The 22,498-nt window shown below is 36.3% G+C and overlaps 1 protein-coding gene across 1 annotated transcript in view; it reads left to right on the forward strand.

The window, feature by feature from the left end:
• Positions 1-22,498, forward strand: part of LOC109386235 (diphthine--ammonia ligase-like) — a 78,645-nt gene that overhangs the window by 51,251 nt on the left and 4,896 nt on the right. Inside the window, exons 3-4 of the mRNA XM_019649185.1 lie at positions 1,555-1,616; positions 18,188-18,282. Coding sequence (XP_019504730.1) covers positions 1,555-1,616; positions 18,188-18,282 — 157 coding nt within the window. The remainder of the gene's footprint in view (positions 1-1,554; positions 1,617-18,187; positions 18,283-22,498) is intronic.

Here is a 22,498-nt window from a genome sequence, read left to right on the forward strand (position 1 = left end):
AAAAAAAGCTGAAAATTATATAATTCATGTGAAAATTTAAGGTGTATGAACAATACCAAATATTGTTTTAGATACATACATTTGTAATAACATTATAAAAGCATAGTTGGGAAGTAATTCACCATCTTCATAAGAGCGGTTGTCTATGTAGAAAGGAGTAGGGGAAATAGATGGAGGAAGGGTAGATACACTGTGAAATTCTTTTGTGTTGGTGGTGTTTATTCTTAAAGAAAAGGTTGTGGAGGAAATATAGGAAGATGTGGATGCTTGTTGAATCTGGATGGTAGTTGCATGGGTGTTTGTTTCAGAGTATTTCATTTCCTTATTCATTTTAAACATTGAATTGCAAAGCGGTTGGTAGGAGTAGAGTAGTAACTGGACAGAGTTAACAATTAGTTCATCTATGTGTTCACCTGGCCAATTGGAATTTTAATTTTAGTGAATATACCATGTGAATAAGATTGCTGTGAGGGGAGTTGACTCAAATGATCTGCCTAGTGCTACTTAGAGAGTCTCCATTGTTTGCTCCTTGGCTTTGATGTAATTTAACACTCAGTGGCTTCCCTTTACCTGACTTCCCTTTGATGGCTCTGATATATAATAATCAGAAATGTGTCACCAAAAAAGGCATCTAAATAGAAGCAGGTCATTATTAATCAGTTTGTATAATTAATAAGCTAAAAGGTTTAAACCAATAATAAATAAAAAGAACTTATTTAAACCAGTATTGTATTATTGGATGTAAATATCTAAAATGAATTCTCTCATTTCATAGCCGACTTGTGGCGCGTGATTTTTTTTTTCCTGGCAGTTTAGTTTGGGATTGTGGGAAGAGCTCTTACTGTCCAGGCTTGTCCATCTGTGCCCCGTTACCTACCTAAACTCTCAAAGTATATTATCATATGGTTCAGCATCTTTATCAGAGATTATGCACATGCTATTATAGTACATAGTGTTTTTTTAGAGTTCTCTGTACCTTTACTTGGAAAATATATTGTCATACAAGTGGTCATCAACATGAAATATTTAATTTGATAATACAATTATTTGTCTGTGTGCTACTATAAGTGAATTAACTATATAGGCTTAACAATCTACCGCTCTTCTATGTACTACTTTTATTTTATAGTAAGATGTTTAAAGTTTAGATAAAATAGGTATAAATCAGAAAATTCTCACTATTGTCCATGAGTTTAAAAAAAATTAAAATACCAAGGATTTAAATTTCATATCTTTGAAATGATATGTTTTTTTTCCTCTACTAATTACAACTCCTCAGAAAGGAAAAGAAGAATTGAAACAGTGTATCTGGTAGTTGACACAGTGTAATTGAAATGAATTGGAAGGAAACTTATTTTTCAGGAGCAAGGAAAACAGTTCCCCAAGGGGAACAGGAAAGTAAATATTAGGAAAGTACATTTTTATTTTAGGATCAGAGCAATTTAAAATGCATACATGCTGGTTTCCTGGGTGAGGAGGGGCCGAGGGAAGAGAAATGTATCTTTAAAATTCCAATCAGATATTTATTTTTAATAATTTAACCTTTTTTGACAGGTTTAGATCCTGATAAGCATCTTGGAAAAACCCTGGATCAGATGCAGCCTTATCTCTTAGAGGTAAAACTTTATAGTACGTGTTTCTCAGAATATAGGCATCTGAAGGGTGGAAAAATAGTGCCGGGTTAGGATAATTATAAAATCAATTTTATTCTAGAAAAACTCAGATACATTCATGATATATTTTTATGAAAAATGTAAACTTCTAATGAGTATGAAAATCTCTGACATTAATTATGAAAATTGTTACAAGCTTGTTGACCTGAATAAAAGAGTGAGTAAGCTATACCTAAAAGGAAGGTGCCCTGTCAGGAAGTTTGCTTTTATTATAACGACATTCTATGCTATACAAAAAGCCCTACACTCTAAAGTATTGGATAGTCTTCATGATTAGCTATTTTTTCATCAAAAATGTGAGTGGAAACTTCCTTAGAGATTGTTTGATCAACTTCTTCTCTTTTATCAATTAGGAAATTACTTTGCAGAGTAGTAAAGAAATTATCCAAAGAGTTCAAGTTATAATTGTTTAGCCCTATCATGATCAAATTCTAAATGTGTTCTAAACATTAAAGAAAAATTCAGTTATTTTCTCTCTTTTCTATTAACTGTGTTGGGTTTTACTAGAGTTTTGGGGCAAATGTTATGAATAGTATATCAGTGTTTCATGAACTAGGATAGTATAATTATTTGAGTTGTTTATTCCACAATCATGATAAAAGAAATAAAATCACCCTACTCCTATGAAAAAACTGATCTCTTTTAATAAATTATCATTTTCCCCTCCTAGGCTCTTAGTTCATCAACATTGTCTCTAGACATTGTTTAATACTCATTACCATTGCTATGATATGAACTGTCAGCAGTTACACTCTTCGCTAACTTTATGGGTTGCACATTTTCTTTCAGAGTTATTTGTATTTTATTATTTTATGGTTTATCAATATGTACCAAATGCTTAGAAATCCCTAAAATGTTAATTCCTTCTTTCACTAAACATTTTTAAGCACCTCGTATGTGCCAGACAAATAGTAAAGATTAAAATAAAAATGAAATGATAATATAATCAAATTATATCTGATTTCTAAATAATTTGGTATCATTTGTTTAAGTCTGTCATATGGACATGGTTGCTTTCCATGCCCCTCCGATAGGACTGTTCTTATAGCAATTTGTTCTGTGGCCAGCGTTATATCTATATTCATATCTATTATTCCCTGTGGTCAGATTAAATTTCACTTCTGCCAAAACAATGTAGGTAAATAATGAAATTTTGTTTAGAAGGATAAAAGAAAGAGAACTTGAAAAATGAGAAACTATACCTTTGGCAAAGAGGTTTTTTTAAACTGCTTCTTAAATTTGAAGTTACAAGTTCAGATTTCAAGCATGTAGAGTTTCTTTGTAGAAAAAGCAAGTACGGTTTTGGAACTGCCAACGTATTGATTATGAATTAAGCTGAGTATTATCATAACATGTTTAAACACACAAATGCAGAAATCATTTTACTCAACTTAAGTTCCTCAACATGACCTGGCAATTTTATATTTCTCTAGAAAAAATCTCTACCCATTCTTCATAATGGCTGTTTCATTCCTTCTCTATGCTCCTCAAATTTCAAATTCCTTCACCTTTCCCCTCACTTTGGGTGGATGAGCTGTCCTTCACAGATAAAATAGAAGCCATCATAGGGGAAATCCCTCTGTCTGGAGTACCACCTCTACCAATTCACCTTTGACCACACCGATCCTTGCTTCCTGTAATGGGGATGGGGATGTGTGTCCCTCATCCTGTGTGTGGTTAACCCCCTACCTATGCTCTGGATCCATCTACACCTGTCTTCTTAGAGACCCTGCAGTCCACCTACCCCGTTCACTATCTTCATCCTTTCTTTCTTTGTTGTCTTCTTCACATCAGTATTGAAGGAAGCATGCCACCACCTCTCCCATCCTGAAGATTTTTTTCTCTAGGTTATTTGTCTAGCCACTTCTTCTTGCTTCAAAACCAAAAAATTTCAGAAGTGTTTTCTATATTCATAGTCAGCATTTCTTCATATTGCAAATGCCTCCTAGTCTGGCATCTGGCTTCTCCTTCCACCTCTAAATGGACTTCCCAGTAGACACTTCTTAGTCCTTATTTGACAGTTATAAACACCCTTCTTGAAATGCTTCTTTTGGCATTCATGCATGATGCCACAATTTCCCAGTTTTTCTCTTTTTGTTCTAGTCACCCTTAGTTTGGTTTGCCAGTTCCTAGTCCCAGCTCAATTTTCACTCTACAAACTTTTCCTGGGTGATCTCAATCACCCACAAGGCTCCAATTACCATATCTATTCTGATGACTCCCCAATCTTTCTACCACACCATTCTGCTAAGCTCCAGTGCCCAAAGGCACCACAAATCAATTCTCTGCAAACTTGAGTGGGGCCTCTGTATCCATCATTTTTTGCTATTCCCTTTGTCATCACCTTAATTCAGGTGTCTGTCACTTCAGGTCTAATGTATTACTGACACCTTCAAATTCCATTTTATTTTCTAAATAATTAATTTTGCTTACTGCCTCAAGTTAATTATTTTAATATAATCACTGTAATTGTGTCACTCTCTCTCTTCAAAACTATAAGTGAGTTCCCATTGCCTACAGGCTAAAATCCAAATTCTTTAGACTGCTCTTTCCATCACCTACTATGTCCAACCCATTAACATGATCTTATGTGCTCAATCTCCAGTATATATTCTAAATCCATGCCCTTCTCACTGTCTCTGCTGCCACCACTACACTATAATCACCTCTTGTCTGGACTACTTCATCAAACCCTAATTGGTCTGCTTACTTACTTCCACCATTGCCCTGCTATGATCCATTATTCATACAGATGCCAGAGTGATTTTTTTCTAAGTGTAAATCAAATCATGTCACTACTTTGCTTAAAATTTAAATGGTTTCTTATTGCAATTTAGAATAACACCTAAACTCCTATGAGATCACAACCGATGAGATCCTCTATGATCAGCATCCTATCAATCTCTTCAGGCTCGTTTTCTACCAGCCTCTGTGTCACTCGCTGAGCCATAGCCACGTAGGCTTCTTCGTTACTTACACACACCTCATTCATCCTGTTTCTCCTTAGGACTTTGCTCTGCCTGAAGTGATTTTTCCTCAGACCATCCCATAGTTAATGCTTTTTTATAATTTAAGTGACAGCTCAAATGCTCCTTCCTTAGAAATGCTCCCCTTGACCACACTAGTTAATGCTGATCTCTCTGAAGAATCTTATCTGTTTACATGTATATTGTGGGATGTGAGGGCGATCTGGCTGCAACATCTGTCACCCCATTGATCGCCAGGGTTGATTCGGCTGATCTGGCTGGCTAGGCGGGTGTTGCCTTCCTCCCTCACCGCTCCATGTGTGTCCCTCCTGAAGTTGTGCGCTTGGTCGAAGAGGATGACCTTCCCCGATAGAGGAGAGGACTGTTCTTCAGTCAAGGGTATACGAGTAGCTGTGCTCCCTACTTGACCCTCCATACTTGTATATTGTGTGTCACTGTCTTCCCCACCCCACTAGAATGTAAGCACCAATAATCTTGCCAAGATTTTGGCAAAGTTTAGTTCTTTAGTTCTTCCATTCAGTTGTTTGTTCATCCAAGACCATTCATCACTCTCATCTTTAAATTATTTAACATTTATTAAGGACTTGTTATGCGATAGATACCGCCATGGTGAGTGCTAAGTGTATATGAATTAAACAAACTAGATCAGTGCTCTGTAAGAGTTTACCATCTGCCATATTTGTTTTCAGACCTGAGGGTGCAGTTTACTGAGGACCTTGTTAAAAATGCATATACTCTTTTCCCACTCCAAGGAATTTCAGTTCCGAAGAACCAGGAATTTGATCTTTAAACAAGCACTAGTAAATTCTAACACGGTAATCAAGGATATCACCTTCTATTTCCTCAATACCAACAACACACTTGAGGCCCTGTCTTTCTAGCTACCTCTGAAAGAGTGTGCGCCTTCTTGAAATTCTCATCCATTGGCTTCTATGATCCCACTCACTGCTGAAACCTTCCTGAGTACTTTCTTAGCTTCTTTTGGGGGTTTACCATTTATATGGCACCCCTTATATGTTGTGGTTCCATACACCTTCCTCCTGTGGTGATGTTGAATACCCCCATGATTTCAATTACCAACTGTATTCTTGTGACAATGAAGTCGGCGCTTCCATCATGCCTGTATGCTCCAGACATACCTCCAGCACCTCAGCCTTAGCTATGCAGAGCTGAACAGTTCTTTCTTTACAGTGAAGGGTCCCATTGTCTACTCAGTTGCCTTAGCCAAAAAAGTGAATTGTAAAAAATGATATATATTCCATTTTTCGTAAATAAGACCCCAAGTTCTTTTGAATTCTACTTTCTTAATATCTTATTATCTGTCCCTTTTAATCCTCATTGTCGCTATATTAGGGTCTGCCCTAGATTATTGCAGCATTCTTATAGCCCAACTCTGTCTCCTCCCTGACTTACCCCTTGTCAATCCACTGTCCACAGTACTCTACTATAGTACTATAGTGTCATCATACTATATCTGAAATGCAAATCTGATCACATTACACTTTCCTTATATGAACTTTGGGGTTCCTCCTCATTGCCTCAAAATAAAATTTAAACTTCTTAACATGACACAGTCTGCCCTTGGGGAAAATGAGGCTTGTAAGTAAGACAAATGGTCTCCTATATCCAGCCTACCCTTCATCAATTTAGAACTATTGATGGGTTTCCCCAGAATGAATACCCCACATACCTCCATGTTTCACTTCCCTTCTCTGCATGCTTTATCTCTCCTTCACCGACTAAATCCAATCTGTCCTTAAAGTCTAAACTCTGGGTTTAATACTGTGAGGTTTTCTTGTTTAGTAAGCCTCCATGGAGCTGCCATTTACTTTTTTGCCTCCTAGAATGTAACACTTCTCATGGTGTAGTTTATTTTTCTCTTAAATAATGTTTTTTAGTAAAATTAAGGCATGTAATATGTAAAAGTGAATTCAAACACTATAAAATCATGAAAAATCTCCCACTAACTCCGAGCCCCCAGATTAACCACTCTCAGATTAACCACTCTTTTCTAATGTATCTCTTCAAAAACATTTTTCCATATGTAAATATATATGCATGTGTTTATCCACTTTTACCTAAGGTGGAGCATCATTGTGTTCTATTACATGGATAATATATTGAACCTGCTTTTAATTGATGGACTTTACTCTTTACTAATTTCTTTCATGTCTTTTGCTATTACAAATAATTCTAGAATAAACATTATTATACATATATTTGGGGTCATGTATGACTTTATCGGTAGGATAAAATCCTAGAATGGAAATTCTGGTTCAGAGGGTTATATGTGTTTTTAATTTTAATAGATGTTGAAGACATCCATTTTCAGCTGTGATGGAATAACTTGCATCAGACCAACTCTCCCAATACAAATAACTAAAAAGTTTGTCTCAAATACAAAAATAATATTGGAAGGCATTATAGAATTCCAAAATCTGAGACAATTTGAGGGGCCAGAATTCCAGTTAGAATGGAAGCCCTGAGCATTGTCTGCTTTCCCCTCAGAGGGGCTATACCTTAAGAATAAAGGCAAACCGGAAGTAGCCCCGTCCTTGCAAATTTTTTATCCAACTTTGAATCATATAGAAAATTACGCAAAGCAGTATAGTGTCTTTTTCTCTGGCTTCTGTATAATCTAATCTGTGTGTCCATGATTTCTCTGTAAATGCTTAATGAAATTTTACACTGTTAGCAATTTGTTCTTCACCTCGTTGACAACAGTTACCTGACACAACCCAGATTTTAATTCAGACTGCCCAGGTTTTATGCCCTCTTCCTTTTTCCCTTCATTTTTGCTTATACTCATAAAGGAGCCTCAATCAATTACCTGATATACACAGAGAACAATGATTCTAATATAAAAGTGAATGAGTCATCAGACAAATTCATCTTCTTTATGCAATTAGAAGGTATGTTTTTTAAAGAGCTTATTATCTAGGACTCCTGCATCATTGCCTAAGGTAAATCAGATCTTAAGGAAAGCCTGTATCTCCTTATCTTTATGAATAATGGGATTAACCTCATTGAGGTCAAAGATCAATCCATACTCATTTTTTTAAGTTGTTGACACAATTCTAAATAGTCAAGGAATCCAAAAGAGAAAAGGGAGAAAACAGACAACTTGTGAACTTGTAGGGATGGGAGAGAAAGGGGTTAGGTAGAGGAACACATTTTGTTCACCTGTCTCAAATCCCTTTGTGTAATGTGGGTCAACATGACTTGTTAATGTAATAAGTCAATTTAGCTAATATTTTTACCCTTTAATATATTACTGTATGTAAGAATCAATATTTTTAATTAAGGAAATTTTTGCGTGTTATAATGATTTCCCTTGAAGAAATGAATATTTAATTGTGAGAATTATACAGAGGGATTGGTGGAAGGGGTGGTGAAGAGAAGATGATACCTTAGGGCAAGAGCCCATTTCATGGTTGGTTCAGACCCCACAGGGTAAGAGGCAACATGGGACAGCGATCTTCAAGTTACCCTTGTACCCGGGAGTCCAGGTGTAAGTCCTGACTCTACTGCTTGCCCGACACATTGGTCTAGTCAGTTTCCCATGTATACAATGGAAGTAACAACAATGAAATGCTATACAAGTTGCTTGGCTCCATATCTGGCACATTCTAAGTGTTAGCAATAAAATAAATGTTAGCAATATTTACCAGTATGAGTAAAACTTGCCATTACTGAAGAATAATTCTGGAAGTTTTCTGCTTTACAAAATACACAGAAAAATGGGTAGACACTATAATTGGAGTAATAGTTAAAACTCTAAAGGAATTGTTACTGGCATATATCAACACCAACATGTAAAACAGCAACCCTAACAGGGAAGTGGCGAAGGTAATGGAGAACCACTATACAGAAAAGAGTATCTCATAACCTAACAATGGATATGAAGAGCTGTTCAAACTGATTTAGTCATCAGTGAAATACAACTTAAAGCAACAGTGAGATGTTCCTTTGTACCCGTTTGGCACAAATGAGAAAGCTGGATAATGCCAATTGTTGACAGGTAGGGATGTATAGAACCCCTCTAAGCATGTAGATTGGTACTACCATTCTGGAGGGCAAAATTGCCATATTTAGAGTAAATATCCCTATCCTCCTTAAAGTAGCATTTTCTCCTATTAGTCCATAAGGGGACATTAGTGAGAATAGTCTTTGCTGGGTTATTTTTTATGGCATTGGGATTGTTGGAGGCAAGGTGGTTGTCCATTCCTGGGAGAGCCAGTTGTTAAATGTGGTGAGTGCACGTTATGAAGGACAAATCTGCAGTTAGAGAACTATATTCAGTGTGCATATATCAGCAAAGTGCTGAATGAATAAAACGAACATTGAAATAAACTTAAAATATAGGCATTTAATAATACATTTGCAAGGGCACAGGCAAAAATACACATTAAATGCTTTTAAATGTTTGCCTGTGACAAGGGGAAATAATGGGGATAAGAAATAGAGATAAATCACAGTTTTAAAAAAATAACAAAGATACCTGTCTGTTGCTGAAAATTTGAGATATAATAAAATATAGGGAAGCAAATAAAAGCATAGTACTTCTGCCCCATGATGCACACTGCTAACATGTTGGTGTATCCCATAATGGTTTGTTTCCTAAGACTTCCTTGTTCTTCAAGTTCTCATTAGAAACAAACTCATGGATACAGAGAACAAACATGGTTGCCAGATGAAAGGGGGTTTGGAGTCTGGGTGAAAAAGGGGAAGGGACTAAGAAGTATAAATAGAAGTATAAATTGATGGTTAACAAAATAGTCACAGGACTGTAAAGTACAGCTTATGGAATATAGTCAATAATATTGTAATAACTATATACGGATTCAGGTGGGTGCAAGACTTACAGAGGGGCTCACTTTGTGAGTTAGATAGGTGTCTAACCACTATGCTGTACACCTGAAACTAATAAATATTGAATGTCATCTGTAATTGAAAAATAAAAAAAACATTTTAAGTTCACATAATTAAATACTTGTACATATTTTACTTACATAATTAGGTTCAACTACACATATAACTTGTCTCCTTTTTTCCCTAACATTTGGCATGTTTATTTTCCTACATAACTAACCCTACTTTGAAAATACATATACTAATGGTTGTGTAGATGCCATCATATTCGTATTCTACATATGAATGTATCATTTAACAAAGTGTCTCTTGTGGAAATACGTGTTATTTCTAAATTATAAATACTGTTATTTATTTTTAAACTATTATAAATATTGCTATAATTATAGGATTATCATTTTTCTAATCTTCATGTACATTTCTGATTATTATTAAATTCCTAGGAATATAATATTTGGGTAAAAAAATGCAACTTTATAAAGTGTGTACACTTATTACTCTAAATTAATTATGGGGTAATTTTAGCCATTGCTTTTTAAACTTATGCAGACTCCTAAAATTATCATCTGATAATTGAACAATGGATTTTATGCTTATTTTATCTCTTGTGTTTTTCCCCCTTAAGACTCTTTTCTCGTTGTTCAAAATAGGAGATGAATTTTAGTATAAAAGTTGCATCACATTTTAAAAGCTAGGAACTGTTCTTTAAATGTTTATTAAGAGTATTCCTATTTTTATGATATTTTACATTTTCCAAAGTTCATACTCTCAAATGGTTTAGCTATATTTAACCCCTTTGCCTCCATCACATATGTGTAATATTTTCCTCCTTCCATCTTTTTATATGATTATATTGCAATTCTAGTTGGATCAATAGTTAGTGTTTACATTATGATACCTATGAAACCCCACAGCTGAGTTAGGCAATAAAACTTTCTTATACAACTTTTTGTCTTTCCCCTTGAACTAATAATTAATTGTCTTGTTTTCTTCATTTGTTTAGTATTTGGTGGACTTATCACTAATTCAACGCTATATTCATTGATAGTTTCTAATCTCTTATCCAGACATTCAAATATATTAAGTATTTTGTCAGCTTTCTCCCCCTTTAGAATTCTTTTCCAGAGCCTTCTGACTGGTATGATCCGGGCCAGTTTCTCTCTATGCCATCTTAGCATCCCCCCATAACCTTCCCTCTATGTTGAAGCCCTTGTTTCCTGGCTCCAGTGTCTCCCTTTTTTGTTTATTCTCATTTTTATAAAGCACATTTTCTAGAAAAATTTTAAGAAATGGCCTGAGGTAAATTTTTTGAGACACTGTGCATATCTATAAATATCTTCATTGTTTCCTCACATTTGATTGGCTTTTTAGCAAGTCATGGGATTCTATTTTTGGAATATTTTTCCTTCTAGATCTTGATAGTTTTGCTTCATTTCCTTATAGATTGGTATGCTGTTGAGAAGCCCAAAGTCATTCTGATTCCTGACTATTCATGTGTGACTAATTATTTCTTTCTCTGTTCTAAGATACTTCTTTTGCCCTAGCATTGTAAAATCTTATGTGGTGTGTATGTTTTTATCTACTGTGCTGGGATAGGTAGAATTTTCAGTTTGAAAATTTATCTCTAGGAAATTTGCTTGAATTAATTCACTGGTATTTACCACACCTCTGTTTTTGCTTTTTGGAATTCCTATTAATTAGATGTTCCTTTAATTTCTAACTTCTCTCTCCTAATTTTTATTTAACTTATTTTTGCCCTTTATGGGACAGTTTCTTAACTTTACCTTCAAGCCCTTCAATTGAATTTTTTCATCATATTTTTAATTTCTAAAAGCTCATTTTTATTTTCTGAATGTTCTTTTTTAATCTATAGTACTCTATTCTTATTATAATGTATTCTCTTTTTTTGTTCTTTCTCTTTTTGTTTCTTTTTTTGGGGGGGGGGTTGTTTGTTTGTTTTGTTTTTAGTTTTCTTCTCCCCTACATAGTCTGTCTTCTACATTATTTGGTCTCTAACTTTCATTTTGAGTTGTTTCTGCTAATCTTTGGTGTTCTTTCTGCTCATATTTAAGAGTGGAGCCTAAAATTCTTATATTAAGCACCAAGTATTTGGATGGGACTTTGTGACCTTGAGTTTCACTAGAGGGAAGTAAAGCTAGGTCATTTAATTTGAGCTGGTTAGATTCCAGAGAAAAGGATTCCCCAGCCTCTTGAAATGAAGGTATGCTGCATTCCTACCTCCCCACCCCCCACCCGGGAGTTTAGCAGGGAAAATGGCTAGAGGTCTCAGAATATTGTGTGCATACATTAACTGAATCCCTCTCTTTTATTATAGTACCTATGCCCTCAGCTGTGTCTCATTTTTCTCAGGCCAATTCGTTTGCAGAGAATAAACCTCCAGTACTCTGCCAGGCGGAGGGGAGTCGGTTGCTGGTCAAGAGGGAAAGGATTTAGGGAACTGACTGTTAAACAGGCTGCCAATCAGTCCATATTTTGGTGCCCTTTTCATTTCCCTTTCACCTCTAGAAGAACCTGGTGCCATCAATTCCTTGTGGCTTTGGAGGAAGGAGTTATTCTACTGTGTTGATTGGGTTGGTCCTCCATTTTCTCTGCTGTTGGTCTAGGACTCACTATTCTTGGTTCTGCTAAATTGATTGATTCTATCACTTGCTTCTGTTCTCCATCTTTGTGAGTTTATGCTTTCTTATGAAATACTTTCCAGTAAGGCTTTAGAAGGGAGTGAGAGTAGATGCGTAGTAGTTTCAATTCACCATCTTTACCACCAGCAGTTACTCTTTAACCAAGACTTGATTTCTTAAGATTGTCTAAGTAAAAGTTGTCTGCTAGATGGAAGAGTGAAACCATATTTATATGTAAATATATAAAGTATATAGAAGATTGGGTTGCTTTTTCCTGGACCATTGCCATAGAATTGGGAAATCTGATTTCTAGCTTGAGCCAAAGGTAAAAAGATGTGTAGTGACTATTTAAGGAGCACACCACTCTGCTGGGTGCTATAAGGGCTAAACCAGCTTACGCGTACGGCAGATTTCAATCTTCAAGCTCTGTTTCAAGCTGTGTTCTTTATAAATTAATTTGTCTTCCTTATGAGTTTGACAAAAGCCCAATTTTCAATCCCAGCAACCTATCATTTAAACAAAAAGAAAAAGAGGATTTCACCAAAGTTGATTTGTTGCCGTGGGTGAGAGAGACAGAATTTTAAGCCTTGTTCCTGCAGTGCCGACTTCGTGGAAAACACCTTTAACTGACCTTGAAAGCCAAGAGGAGGCAGAACATCTTTGACAGGAGATTTTGAATTTTGAACGTGCCTGGGTTGAAAAGCTATGTGGAACTTTATGGTTGAGATGTCCAATGACTATTATAAATATAAATTGTAAAGTATATTAAAATATACTCTAAGAAAGTAAAATATATATGCCATAGAATTTCAAAGAAAAAAATTACATGTTGTTGAGAGAATTCTTGAGTAATGTCACAGATAAATTGGCAGCCATACTGCACGTACAGGGTGGATAGGATTTTTAACTAGCTGGGTTGTTTGTAGTATATTTTTGAGTACTGGCAGAAGAAGCTGAAACAGGAGGTTAAATCTGAGTAGTGAATGATTTTGAATATTGAAATGAGAACTTAATTTTCTAAACAATGACGAGACCCTGAAGGTTTTAGAGGAAGAGAGTAAAATTCTTAAAGGTATATTTTAAGGAATTTGACCTGGCAGTAGTGTCCATTGATTGTTGTTTCTAAAGAGATGAGGGGAAGGTCCTCCACAGTCAGTGGCTGTTTCACTGTGTGACCTTTAACATGTCCCTCACATTTCTCTGAGTATGTGTCATAGATGAACTCTTAATTGGTGGTGGCATGTGATACTAATAAAATTGAATCATATGTATTTAAAGTCTCCTTATGTGCCCAGTTTTGTGCTAACTGCTGTAAGGAGTACAAAATAAGCCAAAGATTTGGAATTTTTCATGGAATGTAGAGTCTAACAAGTTGGGGGGTGGGGGAGCACTAAAAACTTGGCTCAGATAAAGCCAGATTGGTATTTACTATAAATGTAATCAGGAGCTAAAAGATGGAAGATGGGGGAGCTAAGGACTGTATCATGGAAGGGTTAGTACTTAAACTGTTGGGAAGAACTGGGTGAAGTTTACATGGCTGGTGGCAACAACGTGAGTCAATAGCAATGAAGGTTTCCTGGCAAGAATACATGCAGGGACAATGAGGGACTTGGTTTAAATGAAACTAAGAGCTGGTATTGATAGAGGAATAAGAAACAGGTGAGGTGGGAATCTATAGGACCTAATCATAAAGGGCCTTTCGAGATTGGCTGGGTGATTTGGGGTAAGAAATAAGATATAGGTGGCTCATCAGTGGGATTTATATTATTAAAAGATACCTCAGGAAATTTAGTCTGGCAGCAGTATTCACGGATTTGGGGTAGAAGACATTAGAAATGAAAAAGTGTGTAAGATGCTCTTGTAGGAAACAGGTGTGAAGGTTTGGAGTCTAAAGCCGCTGACAGTAGGGATGGAGCGATAGAACAAAACTGAAAGAAAGATTTTGATGAAAGAATGAAAAAGAAATTGGCACCAAATTGCCAGAAGCTGGAAAAGGAAGAATCAAAGATTAGCCCACACATAATGATTGGGGAGATTAGAAGCACAGATTTTTGCAGAGGAAAGCAGGGATGAGAAAGAACATGGTAACTTGGTCTTCAACCTACTGAGACTTTTAAAGAACCTAAACCAAAGGCATACTCATATGTCTTTAAACTATGGGGTTGGGGCACAATTGAGATATTCAGCCTACAGACTAAGGTTTGTTTTTTATCATCATATTGTAGAGAGTCAAGACATGACTTTAAATTCTGGTTTTGTTTAGTTCAAAGCTACATAATCTTTGCAAATCAATCTAGTTCTTCCCTCTGGAAAAGGGAAAAATAAAATTCATAGCTATTTTACTGAGTATATATTATATGTGGACAGTACATGAGGCTTTCCTTTCATATGATTTTATTCCTGGAAACAGCTCTCCTTTGAGGTAGGTACTATGTCACCTCCCTTTTACAGATCAGCTAGAAAGTGAGAGAGCCAGGATTCAAACCGAGGACTGTCGGTCCCCAAAGCTACTGCTTTTAACCAGTTATGCATGCGACGCGGCTTTCATTGTGCCTCACTACATATGTTCCTTACCTACTCTTCCAGTTAAGTCGTGTATTTATGAAGTGCTTACTAAGTGCCATATTATGTGCTAAGTGCTTTTATGCATTATTTTATTTAATCCTCTAACAAACCTATGAGGTTGCTGGAGTTAATGTTTATATTTTATAGATGAGGAATCACTTAGAGGGTGAGTTACTTTGTCAAAGTCACAAAGCTGGAAAGTAGCAGAACTAGAATTTATGCCTTAAATCTATCTGAAGACTATATTCTTTTTTATTCTTAAAAGTCATTTCGAGGATTAAATAATTATATCATTTTCTTACCTTTAAGGCATAAAGCAACTAGTCTTGTATTAGTAGTGATAGTGCTAGTATTAGCAGCAGCAGCAGAATAGCATAAAGGTGATGCTTGAATCCACGGAGGGCATGAACTATCCAAGGGAATAAATTGAGAGAGAAGAGCATCTTACAGAGAGAATATGAGGGGTATTTATAACTTAGGAGCAGCAGAAGGGAAAAGAGCCAGAGAAGCATAACAATAGCTTAGAAAGTTCAATAACATGGAAGCCTGAGGAAAATAATCGCAAAGATCTGAGACAGTGGTGTCACACGCCACAGAAGATTTGAAAAGAATGAGGTCATTGGACTCTCCCAGCAAACTGCTACTCATGCTGAGATACCAGCAGACAGAACCACAATTCACCCGTTTCCCAATGCAGAGAGCTGGGAATTTTCCTCATTTTTTTTTTAAGTTTTCTTACTCCTCTATTCAATGAATCATTATCTCAACCTCCTATGAATCTCTCAAAATGTCTGCCCTCTCCTCTCCGCCCTCACTTCACCTCCCGCCTAGATTCCTCCAGCCCCTTCACAGCTCTTTCTGCTTCCGGACATACCCCTCACCAGCCCTTTCTCCACTGTGCAGAGTGTTTCTAAAAGACAAATGCAATCAGGTCAGTTTTCCGTTTAAAACCTATCAATGGGCTCTTACTTGACCTTAGGATAATGACTTCGCGTGGTTTATGAAGCCCCATAAAACCCGTCCTACCACGATCACTCATCTCGTTATGCGCCAGCGATGGCAAACTTACTTCAATTTCTAGTACCCATCGTGTGCTCTGGGACTTAACATACGCTCTCCCTTCTGGAAGACTTTTTCCTTCTCTCTTGTCTTCCATCTTTCCCACTTCCCCTCCTTCACTCCCTCCAGCCTTTTCTGGTTACTCATCCTTCAGATCTCAGCTTAAGTTTTATTTACTTCACTTACTTTGAGAAGCCTCTTGAGTTCCTTCTAGTTCGGTTTCCTGCTTTACACTCCACAGCATCTCATGCATGCACCAAAGCTACCCCTGCCCTTTACTGTGATGGCTTGCTTAACTTCCTGTCCCCACCATCAGACACAAAGCTGTTGTATACAAAATTGAGGTCTGCTCCCATTGTTATCCCCAGCACTTAAAACAATGCCAAGCCTACAGTAGATAGTCAACAAATGATTTTTGAATAAGTGCTATGAATGCCTATATGCAACATGAAATTATTTTGGATGGTAAGCATATCATTTATAAAGTGAAATTGTGGCGGGTTTTATAAACCCCATGATTTTCTCTCGGTGGTTGAGGGCAGGGTGAAGGTGCAGTGCAATTACATTTTGCTTATGTTTTCCCCAATTTTAAGATGACTAACAGATTAATGGGGCTGGGTTAAAAGAAGACAAATGAGATTCTCACAGTCATGGTTATTATAATCTTTTAAAAGGATAAAAAATTCAACAAGGAACTCATGATGCCCGTAACCTTTTTCAGTTCAATAATCAGTAGCAGTCAGATGGAGTTATGAATATGAATATTTATCTATATAAATGTGTCAGAAAAAAATAGAATCATGTAAGTAATTTTCTTTTCCTTTAGTAGGAATGCACTTTTTAATGCTCAGACTCCAAGACATTCTTATAAGCCATGAAATGACCCAAGTCATTTATGTCTGTTCAAAATGTTTTTTTAAAAAGCTTATCTTCCTCCACAACTAGACTGAAGAACAAAAGGACAGCAACTTGTCTGTTCCCCTTCCCCCAATTCCCCAGTGCTGTTCCCATCTCCCAATTCCCCAATAAAAAAAATCTTAAAAAAAAAAAGCTTATCTTCACAGTAGTTACATGGAAAACTGATGTTCCTATCATCTGCTCCCAGGACCAACTGCCATAATTCTGCTTTGCTGATTCTCTACTGCATGACCCAGCATGGGGAAAATCTGCCTGCTTTGCTCTAGTGAGCTCTTACAGATTGCCACCCCATTTTCTCTCCCTCACTTTTCTTGCTGTTTGGCTTTACAGAGTCATTCACATTACTGCTGATCCTTGGAGGAAACAGTAGAATTCTCCTAGACCCGTGCTTTAAATCCCTAAAGGCACATAGTCAATCGCTGAAGTGTAATGGATTCAGAATGGTAGTACAACCACAAAAATAACCAAATAAATAAATGCATAAGTAGCAGCTAAAACGGAAGACTTAGGCCCCAGTCCCAGCACTGGCAGTAACAGAGAACATCAGTGAAGTCACTCTTCCTTTGGGCTATGAGAACTTAGGGCTAGAAGAGGTTATAAGCAGGGAAAGCTATGAAATTCAGAAGGAAGTAGATGGAATCGCAGTGATAAAGCCTCGACACAGGAGCAGAAAGATGCTCTGACACAGCTGGCAAGTCTCCCCAGCACTGATTCCAGCCAGGTACCTGCCAAATAGAATTATTTTACTCTCAGTATCAGAATCATTTAAATAATATACCTTATGTTTAATACCAATCCCAGGGGTTTTGGTGGTTTTGCTTGCTTTTTTGTTTTTCAGGTTTAATTAGATGACATGATAAGCTATCTCAACCTTGCTTGAAGTTAGACCTTCCTAAGGCTTTGGAACTTCACCAGTTCTCAGTACCCTTGGAACTTTACTACTAATAACCTTCAGCATAATGTCTGTGACTTCTTTTGTTCACAAACATAAGGAAAATCCTTAGATATCTTTATCTGTATCCCTGAGAAATGCTCTCAATACAACATATTTTTTTTCCCTTCCACATGCAGGTCAAAGGGCAGGGTAGAACCACAATTTGGCTGCATGCATTCTCATTTACTACATAATGACTTAGTACCTTTGCTTTTTAGTCTCCCCTTTTCAATCTAACGCTAGTATCGTTCCAAAAATTTATAGTAACCTTTGTTTTCTCATCATACACAAAAATGTTGGTTGCTTACACCTTTTTTGTAAGGGTTTTAGGACTATTAAAAATCCTATGCTTTATGATAACATTTTTATCAAATATAAATACATGTTTGAAGCAGAAATATAAAGTTATTTTCCTGTAGCTTGCAATCTGTTTTGGAATTAAAGTTTCTTACATGGATATTTTTAGCACAAAATAATATGTTAATTGAGCATTTTCGCTCTCTGATTTTAAGCTTACTGTTTCTTTGTTTTTATTTTCAGCTTTCTAGGAAATATGGAGTCCATGTTTGTGGAGAAGGTGGAGAGTATGAAACATTCACTTTGGATTGCCCTCTATTTAAGAAGAAAATAATTGTGTAAGATATCATTTCAGCATTTTCTTCCCTTTCCTTAAATTTAAGTGATGGAAGCAACTTAACATTAAGCTGGAGGCAACTTTTGTTGGGAAAAATAGAACATGTCCTCTAAGTTCACAAACACTCAATTTGTTTAATACCAGTGAAGTCGTCTGAATACCTAAATCAATACCTGACAAGACGAGGCCTTCATAGAAGGCTATAAACTTTTTAGACATTGCACTTTCGTTTACTTGCTGATTATGGCCTGCAGTAAAACTGGTACCTACACACTGACACTTTTATCCTTTCATGAAGTGTGAATTGCCTGTATTATTTATCTTTCATTACAGCTACGTTTGATAAACTGCCACATCAGTAGCCTGTGGGTTCCATTAACTTCATCCTCTTTTTCCTTTTTTTTGGCTTTAACAACTTAGCATGGTAACACTAAACATTTCTCTTCAATTATTTGGGGTTATTTTTACAAATAAACTTTGTTTTTAAGTTAATTCAGTTTATGGTGAGTTGTGTAAATTCTTTGCCATAAATTGTTAACACTGGTGGAACGAAAAACAGGAACTTTCTCCAGTTTGTTACATTATTATCCATACTCTAATTTATGTTGCTCTCCTCCTCTGCGAAGAGAGCACTTTATCTGCTTTTCCGAAGCTCTTGTGCTTCCTGGAAAACACTGTCAGAATTATGCTGGATTCCAGAAACCTCATCTGGTGAAAGATGAGAATTCCATATTAAATGGACAGCTTCAATATTTTCAGCACTGAGAGGTGACTTCTTTGTACATATGAGGCAACTTTAGGTGAATTTTCTAAAAAATTACATTTATCTTGTGAAACAGGGCCAAGACATTTTCATTACCATATTAATATTCACCAACTCTTGCTTCTTTCTTGTTCTCCTAGCTTCTTTTCCATTAATAATCATCAACATAATCATTTATTTAGCAAGTATTTATCAAGTACCTATTATGTCCAAAGATTTTTTTTTTTCTGGGCACCAATGTTGTTCAAACATAGTTCCTGCCTCCAAATGGTGGGAGGAAGACATATCTATATATATTATGATAGAAGATGGTAAAGGATAAGAGTCTTAAGATTAAGTTTGTAAATGGGAGATATTTCTCTGGCTCTGATCAAAAAACAATTTATGAATGAACCGTGCATTAGGTTTTATTACTATGAAATAATATTGTTTGGTTAGTCAAGAAAAGCATTTGCACCGTGGGGTCACATTATAGTATAATGGGAAACTTGCAATATACTTATGTATTAATATAAACTAACCAAATTTTTAAAAACCATGATAAGAGAAAAATGCCAAAGAATAATGCTTTTCCCATTTACTTGACAAGTTGAGGTCCTAGAGCACCCAGAAGTCTTTATGGACAACCTAGAATTATAAGACATGCACTTTTTTTTTAAGATTTTTATTGGGAAATTGGAGGATGGGAACAGCGCTGGGGAATTGGGGGAAGGGGAACAGCCCTGGAGAATTGGGGAAAGAGGAACAGATAAGTTGCTGTTGTTTTGTTCTTCAGTCTAGTTGTGGAGGACGTTGCTTCACTGACCCAAGTTGGCACCATCATTGTGCTCTTCCTGGATGAGACAGATCAGTCGCCGGCTTCTGGATGGCCGCTCATTGCAGCTGCTGGCCGCTCATGCTGACTGCTGGCTACATACGGTAGCCCATGGCAACCCACTGCCACAGGGGCTGCAGCCTACGCTGTTGCCGGTGACTCACAGCAGCCCAGCTCCAGGTCGAGCTGTTGTTCAGCATCTTAGCTGCGGAGGGCAGTTTCACTGGTCCTCATATGTGGGATCCGAACCGGGGCCCTCTGGCATCCCAAGCCAGCTCTTAACCAACGCACCACTTGGCTGGCCCAAGACATGCACTTCTTTATACTACATAACCAGGAGGTCATTTTATCATAGTACTTTAGACCTGAAAAGTGAGTCTTTTTCACCTCATCATTTTGTAGACAAGGAAACCTCAGCCTTACTGACACAATGACCTGAGAGGAGGTAGCCATGCTATTAAAGAGAGAGGTGTCAGGGGAGGTGTGTTAGAACCCTCTAGTTTCAACATGTTATTGAGGTGAATTATGGGGTAGGATCCTGCAAGCCGCCACCCTGCTCTGTAGGAGTTCTCCCTGCAAGAATGGTCAGGCCAGTCAACAATACACAGTAAGTGCCAACACACTGCTGTGGACCTTACGAACACAAGAAGAAGCACTGTCCTTTCATTCTTACTCATTTGTCAGCAAGTCACCAATCTAATTCTAATATTTAAGCATCTTCTTTGCTTTGTTCTTCATAGTCTCTGCCTCACCCCAGCTGTATAACTTTCTTACTTGATTCCTTTTCCCTAGATTGCCTTTCCATTTCTCTCCGCTTTAAAGGCGTTGGCGGCCACTGCCCCAATGTTTGTTTTCGCACCTGAACCCTCACAACACACAGCTGACACGAACAAACGCTTGTTAAATATTGTTGAGTTAATTCGCCATCCATTGTTGTTTAATTTTACATATCCTATTTCCCTTTTGTGTATTTCTTTTTTAGGTTATAACTAGATTGGGACATATCCCAATTTAATGGAAAAAGTATGTCACTACTATATATTAATACAAAACCTTTCCTCCTCTTTAAAATAGAAAATGTCCTTATCATACCTACTGATAAGCACTAAATGTGATGATGTGAGTGAATATGCATTGCATATTCTAAAACTGTTTTTAAAAAGTTAGTTAGAGATAATTTTCCATGTGATACAATTAAAAGATTTATGTTTAGTCCCTGTAACTATTTGTTAACAATTCCCAATTAATAATACTGGATCCTGTAACTTAGAATTCACTTTTGGGACAAATTTAACAATCTTTCCTGATATAGCTGGTATAATATAATTGACATACAACTAATTGATTATTAGGAATCCCATTTCAAATGTCTGATTCAGTTTTTGTTTTTTTGTTTTGCTTTGTTTTTAATAAAAAGGGGAAGACCACCTCTAAGAGGAGGAAAAATAAACATTTACATGCAAAAATGACTTTATTATAATTAGGGATTTTTTAAAAAATTGACTCTTTTTTGTATGATGAAGAAATTTAGAGAAAGCATCATTGTCCTAGCAGTTTATTATGAGATATATACATTTTGCCCCAAATTCCTGTTTATGTTTTTAAAATTTGTAGGAAAGACTGGTATAACAGTCTTTGGAAGTAATTTTTAAAAATTGTAACTAGGACATTTTGCAATTCACTTTTCATGTCAATTAGTACGTGATTACTCACCTCTAGATTCAAATTTTTAGATCAGAAAATTAGTTGTTTTTTTTCTTCAGGAGCCTTGATGCAAAGAATTACAGCTCAGCCTTTGAGCGAAGTGGACAATTATAGGTCCTCAAATAACCTACTTTCTTATTACTTCTTACTTTAAATATACAGAGAATGCCAAAAAAAAAATATATACACATTTTCAGGAAAGAAAACTGTATGAAAATTGTAACACTCAATATAAACCAATAATAAAAGATAAATACAAGTCACGTTTGACTTCTGCAATTACAAGAGGTGCGCAAAGTGGTTACCATCAGCGTCCAGACACTTCTGATTATGGCGAACTACTGCTTGAGCAACACTGACCAAAGTGTCCAATTGTATACTTTTTTTTGGCACCCCCGGTATATATATAGTATATCAGAAGTAAGAACTAAAATCCTAATGTTGTTTTCTAATTTTTTTAATGAACCTATTGTTTTAATGTCAGTATTTGATACAATCACATATTTCCGTTTGAATTATCAATATTACTGTGCTACTGCTGCAAAGTTGCTATATATAGAATCTATGGATGGATAGATGAATGGAACAATGGGGAAAAAGGGAAGGAAGAAAGGAGGGAGAAAGGGCTGAATTCTATGATTAAAACGCTGTATATTCATTTTTCCCATCTACTCCTGTTTTCTTCCCATTCAAGACTTAACTCGGCACAGAGCATAGTAACGTGGCATTTAGTAGAAAGGATGAATCAAGTACTTTCCTCATCTGCCTTCTCACGTCTGTTCTTTATCACCTGGAAATTTATTTAAATTTATGAACTATTTTCCTTGTATTTAAATTTTTAGACCTATTAAGGTTTATTTTTATTATGCTAGAGATGCTATATGGTATTCTGGTATATATGTAGATATGTACATGTACATGTATACGTGCAGTACA

This window comes from Hipposideros armiger, unplaced genomic scaffold (genome assembly GCF_001890085.2).
Source record: "Hipposideros armiger isolate ML-2016 unplaced genomic scaffold, ASM189008v1 scaffold_130, whole genome shotgun sequence".
NCBI lineage: Eukaryota > Metazoa > Chordata > Mammalia > Chiroptera > Hipposideridae > Hipposideros > Hipposideros armiger.